At 57.9% G+C, this 11216-nt stretch overlaps 2 protein-coding genes across 2 annotated transcripts in view; both read left to right on the top strand.

The window, feature by feature from the left end:
• The window catches only part of PTSG_11343 (uncharacterized protein), a 4614-nt gene extending 1291 nt beyond the window's left edge, over positions 1-3323 (top strand). Inside the window, exon 2 of the mRNA XM_004987645.1 lies at positions 27-3323. Coding sequence (XP_004987702.1) covers positions 27-3032 — 3006 coding nt within the window. The 3' untranslated portion in view covers positions 3033-3323. The remainder of the gene's footprint in view (positions 1-26) is intronic.
• A 314-nt stretch (positions 3324-3637) lies between these two features.
• PTSG_11342 (serine/threonine protein kinase) overlaps positions 3638-11216 on the top strand; it is a 9899-nt gene continuing 2320 nt past the window's right edge. The window contains exons 1-15 of the mRNA XM_004987644.1: positions 3638-4838; positions 5122-5262; positions 5451-5602; positions 5833-5932; positions 6249-6659; positions 6935-7120; positions 7299-7426; positions 7705-7798; positions 8076-8389; positions 8722-9011; positions 9236-9372; positions 9728-10061; positions 10233-10361; positions 10528-10574; positions 10775-10962. Coding sequence (XP_004987701.1) covers positions 4328-4838; positions 5122-5262; positions 5451-5602; positions 5833-5932; positions 6249-6659; positions 6935-7120; positions 7299-7426; positions 7705-7798; positions 8076-8389; positions 8722-9011; positions 9236-9372; positions 9728-10061; positions 10233-10361; positions 10528-10574; positions 10775-10962 — 3162 coding nt within the window. The 5' untranslated portion in view covers positions 3638-4327. The remainder of the gene's footprint in view (positions 4839-5121; positions 5263-5450; positions 5603-5832; positions 5933-6248; positions 6660-6934; positions 7121-7298; positions 7427-7704; positions 7799-8075; positions 8390-8721; positions 9012-9235; positions 9373-9727; positions 10062-10232; positions 10362-10527; positions 10575-10774; positions 10963-11216) is intronic.

Raw genomic sequence — 11216 nt, 5'->3', positions numbered from 1 at the left:
GGCAGTGCGGCAACCCGCAGTGGCAGGAGCCGCGGCAGTGCATCTACCAGGGCCGGCGGTACAACTACGGCGAGACGTTCCGCTTCGCCTGCCAGTGGTGCGTGTGCGGGACAGACGGGGCGGTGACGTGCCAGTGCACGCCGCGGCGGCGCCGTGAGATAAGGGACCTGACGCTTGACGAGGTGCAGACGTACATTGACGCCATCTGGCGCTTGTACAACAGTGGCAACAGGTGGAACGAGTTTGTCAACATGCACCTGAGCGCATCTGCTTCAGCACACGGCAACCCAAGTTTCCTCCCCTGGCACCGAGAATACATGAATCAACTAGAACTTGCGCTGCGGGAGGTGACTGGCAACTGCGATTTCACGCTGCCCTACTGGGACTGGACAATCGACAGCAGCTCGCCCGAGACCTCGCCTGTGTGGAATCTCGTGGGTGGCGACGGTACCGGTGAGAATCAGTGCATTGAAGATGGCCCGTTTGCGACATTCAGCCCGTGCATCAGCCGAGACTGGGATCGGTCTTGGCACATACCTTCCTTTGCAGACGTGACCAACGTGCTGTCCAACGATGATTTCCGCACGATGGCGACGCGACTCGAGGGCATCCATGGCAACACACACACTTGGATTCGTGGCCTCATGTCCACTTATTCTGCACCCTATGACCCTGTCTTCTATTTACATCACGCATACGTCGACAAGCAGTGGTACGACTGGCAAGTCGTGCTCGGAAACGGCAATAAGTACCCTGAAGAGCTGCTGCACAACACGATGGATCCGTTTCCCAAGACGCCGGCAGACGTGCTTGACAGCGAGGGCCAGCTGTGCGTGGTGTACGAGCCGCCTGGCCGCACGCCGCCCTGCAACGAGGCGCTCTTTGGCGGCACGTTTGAGACAAAGGGGTACTACGCACCCGGTGCCCGGCCGCAGTACGACCGCGACGGCTACGACAGGGATGGATATGATGAGAATGGACTGGACAAGCTTGGGCGGAACCGGGATGGGGTGCGTGTTGGCGGGGTCACTGCGACGGGGTTCAACACGGCCGGAGTGGACAGCCGCGGGTGCAGCATCATGCATCCGATGCCGCTGTACATGCGCGACGTGTTCCAGGCGCAGCGGGAGCTGTACCGGCGCATCCAGGCCAACGCATATGTGCAGCCCGCGCGCACGTGCAGCCCACTGCAGCCGCTGCCGGCGTGGTGGAAGGCGTCCATGTGGATGTCGCGCGGCGGGCTGTACGGGGCGATCATGGATGCGTACGAGGCGTACCTCGAGGAGGCGCTGGTGAGGCAGCCGGACGAGTGGCAGCGGGACAGGACGCAGTCGCAGCCGTCGATCCTGGAGGACCTGTGCTTTGCGGCGGACGACCTGACGCTGCGGCAGGACGACAGCTGGCGGCCGGGCGACGACTACCAGTGCCCGCCCGGCTTGCCGCGGCAGAACTGCGAGTGGAACCCCTGTGCGAATGCGACGTGCCCCGGGTCGCCGGACGCTACGTGCTGGGTGAACCCCTGCGGACGGTGCCGGCCCGAGTTCTACCGGGAGGACGGGTCGCGTGCGCGCTGCTACTCGACGTGCCCGGTGGAGGAGGGCACGTGCACGTTTGACCCGTGCGCGTATGCGACGTGCGAGGCCAACCCGGAGGCCGTGTGCGAGACGAGCCCCTGCGGCGGGTGCGAGGTGGAGTGGAGCGACCCTGAGACGGGCGAGCCGGTGACGTGCGATGTTGAGCCGGACTCGTGCGCTGCGCAGGGCCAGACGTATGTGTGCGGGGAGGACGGGCAGACGTACGACAACGTGTGCTATGCGCGGGAGGCTGGGGTGAAGATTGCGTACGGGGGGCTGTGCGTTGCGTGCGAGCGGCTGTGCCCGCCGGAGGGGATGGCGGCCAAGGCGTGCGGCGAGGACTGGCAGACGTATGCGTCTGTGTGCCACGCGCGGTGTGCCGGGGTGAAGGTTGCGTACACGGGGGCGTGCCGGCCGCTGCCTGTGACGTGTGAGCAGGTGAACTTCTTCAAGGCGTCTGACGCGGGGCGGCAGCAGCTGTGCAACGAGCACACGTCGTGCCTGACGACGGTGGCGCGGAGCGCGGACAACCGGTGTTTCTGGAACGAGGACACGCGGCGGTGCAGCTGCCAGCCGTCGGACGTGGTGTGCACGGCTGGTGCGCACGAGTGTGCGCGGTGCTGCAACGACGACCTGCGGCGGTGCCTTCGCTGGGGGCAGGACAGCGTGGACACGTGCTGGCGGGAGGCGTACGTTGCGTGCACGGTGCAGTGTGCGGAGGAGTACGATGCAGCCAAGCTGCCGGTAGCCGCGGCCTCTGTTGGCAGTGTTGATGATGGCGATGGCGGCGATGGCGGCGATGGAGGGATTAACATCTTCCTTGGAGGTGTGGACATGGTGCACAGCGGTAACGACACGAACAGCACTGCGCCTGGCCCCACTGGCCCGCTGGACACGGTTGTGTTCCGTGTTGGGCTGCGCGGACGCCCGAGCACGACGATGGACGCGGCGCAGTTTGCGGAGGCGACGAGCCTTGCTGTTGGGCGGGCGTCGTTTGTGCCGTCGGCGATGCGTGTAGTTGGGGCGAGCGCGATGGCTGCGGAGCGGCTGGGCAACGCCACGGCCGGGGTTGAGCTTGAGGTGAACGCGGAGAGCAGCGACGGGTACGCGGTGCAGGCTGCGCTTGAGGCCGCGGTGGTGGAGGGCCGGCTGGCAAAGGAGGTGGCCATCTACACCGGCAGCGCCACCACAGACGACGTCATGCTGATTGGCGCCGTTCAAGTACACGCTGTGCCGCGCCCTCCAGATGGCCCCTCAACCCCGTTTCCGACCACCACGGATGGCGGTGGTGGCCATCCCCGTCCAAGGAAGGGAGGCGTGCCACCTGGCGTTTTGACTGGTGGTGCCGTTGGCGGCATTGTGTTTATTGGTGTTGTTGTTGCCCTTGTTGTGTTGTTCAAGCACCGTGCTAACCGCAGCGCTTCCAACAAGGTTGGCGTCTCTCCCGTGAAAATGTGATGAGACGTTGTCGCATACATGAAACAGCCATCTTGATGATGTTGCACATTTCTCTTGTTCGTACCTGATGCCTTGTCTCACATGTTGTGTGAAGGTTAGATGATGTGCGTCCTTATCGGTTTTTGAATTGGCTTACGTGGTTGTCCATCATGTTTACTGTTGTGTGCTTCGATGGACACTGTACGCACGGCGTGCATCTCTCGTTGTCTCGTGCGCTTGCGTGCGTGCTTGTGTACTTGCGTGCCTACGCTCTGTTCATAAACGCACAGCCACCCACTCACTCGTTCCAGGCGTGTGCGTGAGCCAAGCACTGTTTGGGCGGTGTGTCATCCAGCAGCACGCTCCGCCCCGCCACACCATTCGGGGTCAACCTCACGTGTAAACACTCAGTCGCACAAACCAAGCGAGGGAGGGAGCAAGCAAGCAATCAAGCAAGCAAGCAACAAGGGAGCACGCACACACACACACCACACACACACACATCGTTGCGTGCGTGCAGTTGGTTGTGGCGTTTGGTTTGTGTGGTTGGGTGGTGTGCTTGTTGAGAATTGTTGGTAGCATCGTGAATATTCCGTGATCGCACGGCACAAGCAACACCACCAATTCAAACACACACACACCACACAAACCACACACACAGCAACCAAGCAAGCAGCCACACATCACTCACTCAGGTCGCTCGCCCATGCCTCGACAGACATAGAGACAAGGGTGGCAGATTGACGTAACTATCTATCTTGAGCTACACACCGCACGCACCCGTCAGAATCAGACTCCATTGTGTGCCTTGCATCGGCAACAAGTGAAGCGACTGAAGGAGGCGAAGAAGAAGAAGAACAAGCAAAGAAGACGAAGAGGGCGCACAATCTTGCGACAAGTCCGCCCCTCGCTTCCACCTTTGCGTCGGCCTGCGCTGAGCCTGTGCTTGACGTTGCGGCCACACAACGGTCTGGCGCTCTCCACTCTGTACCCTGCTTCTTGCTTGCCCATCAGCGTTGGCTTCGTGTCAGATCGTACGCGTGTACGTGCCTGTGCGTACGGCAACAATCCCACCTTGTTGACTGCAGAAGCGCGGCGCCGTCCCCATCTACAGCACGGCTCTCGGGCGTGTCGTTTCCGTCTTCACCCCTCTCCTGCGCCTGCTGATTACGCGCGCTGTTCCTGCTCTTCCTGCGTAGTCGCATGCTGGGGCCTGGAAGCGCGTGGTTGTGATTCCATCCGCGACGCTCTTGTCACCCGCGCTCTGCTGCGGGCGCGGACATTCTCGGTTGCGGGGCTTCCTCGCTGCTGTTCACATGCATCCAGCAATGAGCAATCGCGCACCTGCATCGCAGGTGCCGCTAACCACTCGCACATCCTCTCTACCTCCTGCACGCACACATATCCGCCACTTCCAAGGGCGGCCCCGCCGCGTACGGGGAAGAGCAGGCCCGACACCTTCCAGATGGCTACTGGCGTTTGTGGTGGTGCTTGCGCTCTGCGTGCCGAGCGTTCTGATGCAGAACACAACAACAACAACGACGACGACGACTCCACCAACAGCGACATCAACGGTTATGCCGACCACTACAGCCACTGCCGCCACCCCACCACTGCCGACTGTTGGCAACAACACTAACTCAACAACCAACGCAACAACGACAACAGCCACGACGACGACGTTCACAACAACCCCGGTGTCCACGACAACGACGGAGGGCTGCGTTGATTCTGACCCATTTCTGTGCGGCTTTATCGCGGAGGAAGGCCACTGCCGGTCCCCGGAGTTTGTTCATCTTGCCTCCCTCTGCTGCGCAACGTGCTCCAGTGCGTCCTGCTGCTGATGGTGGTGGGATGGGGTCGTGATGGTGGTGGACGTGTGCGTGAAAATGTGTGTGTGTGTGTGTGAATGTGTGTGTGAATGTATGTGTGTGTGTGTGTGTGTGAGAGAGAGAGAGAGTGTGTGTGTGTGTGTGTGTCCCGTGTGTGTGCCGTGTGCGTGTGTGCCGTGTGTACTGAGTTGGGCCTGCCACATATCCTGAGTGTGGAGAAATTCCTCCCCCCCCCAATCCACACCTCAGCTCACATGTTGACCACATCCCCCCGTTAGACTCCACGTTGGCGGGTGCAGAACGGACGTGGTATGTGTGCGGGTTTGGTGGTGACGAACCCAGCTCCGTGTGCCTTACACGCGGCCAAGAAACGTGCTTCCCCGTCGTCACATCTCCACGCTCCTGCACTCGACTACCAAGTGAGTTGATGCTCTGGCGATCTGTCGTGACCTTACTTTGCACGCAATGATGTTTTGTTTGCCATGGCGTGGATGTACCTGCTCCCAGTTTTGCGCTCTTCGTCGACCTGAATGTCCTGCCTGTGCCAGTTATGGATGCAATGTCCTGGTCTCACTGGTGTGTATGTGTGCATGTTTGTGCATTGCAGCTGTATTTGGGCTTGGGGAGCGGTATCTTCGCTTGGAGGATCAAGGCAGCGCACCAGGCGATGAATTGAACAACTTCCACTTCTCCATCCACCGAGATGCTGCGTGCACCACATCCTATTCCCTCGACTCTTCTCTCAGCGGATCAACAAACGTGTGTGTGTTTGTGTGTGCGTGTATGTGTGTGCGTGTATGTGTGTGCGTGTACATGTGTGTGTGTGTGTGCATGCGTGCCGGTGGAATGAGCGCAGGTGTCTGCTTCCAATATGTGCACACACATGAGTGAAGCCTGGGTGTTTTCATGGTACACCTTTGTCGCACTCGCTTGCGCCTCTCACCACCATCCTTGTGCTTATCCATTGTGCTGTGTCGTGCGTATGACAGCTTGGCTCGTGCACGGCCGTATCTGCAGGCACGACCACTATTTTCCACATGACGGTGTTTGCCAACTGCACCGAGCAGCAAGGGAACTGGACTTGCTTCGGTATGCACGATTCGCCTGGGCCATTCGTGGTGCAAGCTGGTGTTGACACGCTTGACGCAGATCGCGAGTGATTCTTGTACCCAAACAACCCCATTTACGAACAACCAAACGCATTTCAATACAACAAACACATTCATCACATGCAACAAAACACACACGCACACACACACGCACACACACACACACACACACACACACACACACACACACACACACACACACACACACACACACACACACACACACACGCACATCTGTTGCGCCCGTTCATCTGCGTACATCGCCCCGCGCTCTCCAACTGTTACCGCCACCACAGGGACGAACCTGCCGTGTTTCCACTGGACACGGCGATCGAGGGACCTGTGTGAGCTTCCTGGCGACTCGGTCACGTGCAAATGGGACGCGGCAACACAGTCGTGCACCCTCCCTGGCGCTGCGCAGGGCTGCTCGGGCCGCGTGCCGCCAAACTGCGCATCGGACACATGTCGCTACGATGCTTACTTCAGGCGCTGTGTCCCCACGTCCCAGTGCCAGTGTACGATGGATGGGCTGAGCGGGGGTGTTCGCGTGTTCCATCAAGGGTGTAGTGCCGATCATCGTGAGAGCATGTACAGTGGCCAATCCATCTGCTATATCCGCGGTGGCGCAGCGGCTGCGGGCACCTGTGGGTGTGTGCAGCAGAGCACGGTTTATCCCGGCGCTGCCTTCCGCCCCTGCATTGGCAGAGGTACGAGTCCCACGCGGCTCTGTGTGTGTGTGTGTGTGTGTGTGCGTAGGTGTTCTTGAGAGAGTAGAGAGTGTGTGTATATGTGTATGTGTGTATGTGTGTGTGTGCATGTTCTTGTGAGAGAAGAGTGTGTTGGAGTGCGTGTGTGGGTAGTGAGTGCGTGTACATGCTCCTTGTTTGCATCACTCGCTTTCCCCCATTGCTCGCAACGCGACCGTTCGCCAACACGCCCCATTCACCAAATTATCCAACGCGTCGCCGCCATGTGTCCACAGACAACTGCAACGTGCTGCTTCTTGAGTCCGATGATGCACCCATTGTCAACGGCATGTACATTGCCACCCCGTCAGACGTCAGCTCCTATGGCTGCGTCCCGACATTCAGCTTCCTGTCGTCGGCGTACGGCCTGGGCGATTCCCGCATGCTCTTCACAGCAGAGCCTGAAGAGGGCAAGGCACCAGGTAGGAACAGTGTTTGTGCGTGCATGCATGCATCCATGCATGCGTAAGCGACAGTGTATGTGTGTGTATGTTTGTGTGAGTGCGTTTGTGCATGTACCTTTCATCGCACTGTGCGTTGTGTATCGTGTGAGCTTGCTCACAATCTGTCACCACCACCATTTGTCACCATCACCACCAGAGAACCTCCCGTGGCGCAACATTGCGGACACGTGGCTGTTCTTTGAGTTGAAGGATGCCATCAGCATCTTCCAGGACATTATTCTCAGTGGCTTCATCGCCAGCGAACACGTGCCCCTTATCCGCGAGGTGCTGCCTCTTCTGCCCCTGTTTTGCCTGTGCCTGCTTGTTTTGTGTGTGTGTGTGTGTGTGTGTGTGTGTGTGTGTGTGTGTGTGTGTGTGTGTGTGTGTGTGTGTGTGTGTGTGTGTGACTGTGACGTTGTATCTGTGCTTCAGTGTGGGATTCTGCCTGAACCCCCCCCCTTCTTCCCAACCAAGGCTTTGGAAGCACCACGATTCGCATCCTTCTGTCGCCTTCTCACGAACAATCAAACCCCCCCCCCCTATTCCATGTCATGTGTGTTCAGACACCGTCCAAGGACCCGGCCAACCTCACGGGCATATGGGATGCCCTCTCGGGCACAGAAATCAGAAAACCCGTGTTTGTGCGCCACACATGCTGTGAGTGGTTTAGCGTGCACGTACTCGCTCATGGTGACCTGTGGATAACTGTGTGCTTGTGTCCGTATCTGTGCGGTTACATGTGTCTTTTAGTTGTGGGCGTGAGGTGTGTTCCGCTGTGACTTCAACCGCACTCATTGACGCACTCAAGCGGGTGCGTGCCCCGACTATTGTTGTCCCTTCTTTCACTCCCACGCCTTCCTTGTTGTCCCTTCCTTCACTCCCACGCCTTCCTCATGCGCATCCTGATGACCGCGTGCAACCATGACGACTGCAGCCGCCCAGCTCCCATGCAGCCGCCCACTCGTCAATGTCTTTCCATCAGACATTGACACGAGCATGACTGTTGGCGACAAGATTGCGGCTGTGCAGACCATACCAGACCTGGCAACCATCGTGGCGGATCTTGTGGGCACGCCCCTGTTCTACTTCCTCTCCACCTCTGTCGTGGCGACGCGGACACCCATAGTGCGCGCGTCGTTTGTGGCGACCCAGCCCGACATTGCCAACACCACGTTTGTGCCCACTGTCTCCCTGTTCACCTGCACGGGCGTTTCGCGTGCAAACCCAAAGGCCCAGCTCGAGACAGTGGTACGAATGCGGCGGGTATCGTGTATTTTGGGGCTGCACGGCTGTTCGTGCAGACGTCTGTGCATGTGTGTGTGTGTGTGTATGTGTGTACGCCTGTGCATGTGTGTGTGTGTGTGTGTGTGTGTGTGTGTGTGTGTGTGTGTGTGTGTGTGTGTGTGTGTGTGGGCGATGTTTTTGCTGATGATCCCCGCTTCCGCTCTGTTCCATCTCCGCTCAGTCGTGATATTTCCTTCCTTTTTCCTCCCCTTGCTCACATGCTCCAATCGCCTTGCTCGCGTGCTGTAACCCCTCCCCCCTCTACACACACACACACGCACACACACACACGCAAGACGGAGACGATGGACATGTCGACGGTAGCGCTTCGCAGTGGCCTCTTCAGCCTCTCCCTTCACCCCTACGGCGCCTACCTGTGCCGCCAGCACAACACTGGGCCGGCGTGTCTCGCCACAAAGGACGTGGACCACATCTTCCTCACGCCTGCGCGACCCCCGTCCACGACCGTGAGCAACTTGGGAATACAGGCGCTCACCCCCGTGTGCGCCACGCTCAACTGGGACGCCATGGACATTCGTGACGTGAACGGAGAGCCGAGGGGATATCGCTTCAACGTCACGGCAGGGTGCGTCGCAATGTGACGTGCATTGTGGCAGACATGTGTGTGTGTGTGTGTGTGTGTGTGTGTGTGTGTGTGTGTGTGTGTGTGTGTGTGTGTGTGTGTGTGTGTGTGTGTGTGTGTGGTTGGGTGGTTGGGTGGTTGGGTGGTTGCGCACATCGCATGCGTGCTAGCTGCAACGTTTGGTTCCCACCGTCCTCCTTTACCAATTCGCAACACCCTTGATTCAGCCGAACCGCCATCTCATGTATCTCCCTCCCCCAACCACCACCGCTGCCGCCCCCATCCATGCAGGTGTCGATTGTTGCTGTCAACAATGTTGGAACGGGCCCCGCTGCGTTCACGTCATTCTACACGCAGGATGGACGTACGTGCACCCACAACATCGTTATCATCATTACCACCATTTGCTTCCTCGTGATGATGATGATGATGATGATGATGATGATGATGATGATGATGATGATGATGATGATGATGATGATGATGATGATGATGATGATGATGATGATGATGATGATGATGATGATGATGATGATGATGATGATGGCTTGTAGCATTCATTGTAACACTGTTTCGGCTGCCACATCCAGCAACTTTCTCTCCCCTTGTCTCTTTCACGACTCTCACTCACCTTTGTTGTCCTCTCTGCTCCTCCCGAACCACCACCACCACCACCATGCCCTTTCCCACTTCCCTTTCCTTCCTCTCCACTTGAGCAGTTGTGCTCGGCAGCCCGCCCCTCAACGTATCGCGCATGGGCCCCGAGCAAATCGTGCTGACGTGGCAGCCGCTGCCCGCTCGCCTCCTCAACGGCCGCGTGCGCTCGTACCACATTGTGGAGTTCTCTGCAGCCACGGTCGAAGCACTGGACGCCCTGTCCATTGCGGACGGGAGCAACGATCCGCGCACGGCCGAGACGCCCGACACCGATTTCGGGGGCATCACTGTGGTGGACGCAGACACGCTGCAGTACGAGGTGAACAACCTTGTGCCCGAGCGCGCCTACGCATACGCCATTGCCGTACAGAACCAAGACAACATCGGAGCTTACGGGTGCGCATGTGTGTTTGAGAGAATGGGTGTGCATGCGTATGTGTGCACGTGTGTGCGTGTGCGTGCGTGTGTGTGTGTGTGTGCACGTGTGCGTGTTCGTGTGCGTGTGTGCGTGTGTGGACGCATCTTCATCTGACTCACGCATGATTCCCACGTTTGAACGCCGTGCAGGGATTTTGTGACGGTTGCTGCTTCGACGGCTGGCTCGGGCTCAGACGGGCTGTCTGCCTCAGACACCGTCTCCATCATCGCCTTCGTCTTCATCCCAACCATTGTTGGCCTCATCCTCTTTGTCACATAGTGAGTGGAAGCTCGCTGCTCTCCTCTGCTTGTGTGTGTGTGTGTGTGTGTGTGTGTGTGTGCAAGTGCTTGTGAGCAAACATCTGTGTGCGTGCAAGTGCGTGTGCACGCTGTAGCATTGCTAACACATCCATTTGTGGCTGCGTCATGTGTCTTTTGTGTTCAGCCGCCGCTTGCCGTATCTCCGCCGGAAAATGCCCAACACCCTTCCACGTACGTGCCTGTGTCTGCTTGGCACTGTCATATCATCTGTGCACGCTGGATGGATCTTGAATTTGGCAGTTGTTGCTGTCAACCCTGTGTTGATCTCTCTCTCTCTCTCTCTCTGTCATTGACACAGTTCTCTCACACACACATCCACACAATTCTCTCACATTTTCACACACGCACAACTGCACATATCTGTTCTGCAGCGGACGTGATGCGCCAGTATGAAATCCGCAACGCCTCGCTCGTGATTGTGGACGAGCTGCTGGCAGAGACATCCATCTACACCATTCTTCGGGGCAGCATGCCCAATCTTCTGCGAAAGGACAAGGAGGAAATTGTGTCCGTCACCGTCAAGCAGCTGCGTGACCCTCGCTCCGACGACCAGCTCCTGGTGCGTTTTTATCAATCATGGTTGTCGGCGCATATATATATATATATATATATATATATATATATATATATATATATATATATATATATATATATATATATATATATATATGTGTGTGTGTGTGTGTGTGTGCGTGTGCGGGCGTGTGCGTGTGCGGGCGTGTGCGTGTGCGGGCGTGTGCGTGTGTGTTTTTTCTTCATGTGTGTGTGTGAGTGAAAGAGGATCAAGAGTGAAACATAAACGTGCACTCTTTC

The sequence above is a fragment of the Salpingoeca rosetta genome, assembly GCF_000188695.1.
Source record: "Salpingoeca rosetta unplaced genomic scaffold supercont1.43, whole genome shotgun sequence".
Lineage (NCBI taxonomy): Eukaryota > Choanoflagellata > Craspedida > Salpingoecidae > Salpingoeca > Salpingoeca rosetta.
This window is presented reverse-complemented; position numbering and strand designations above follow the sequence as displayed.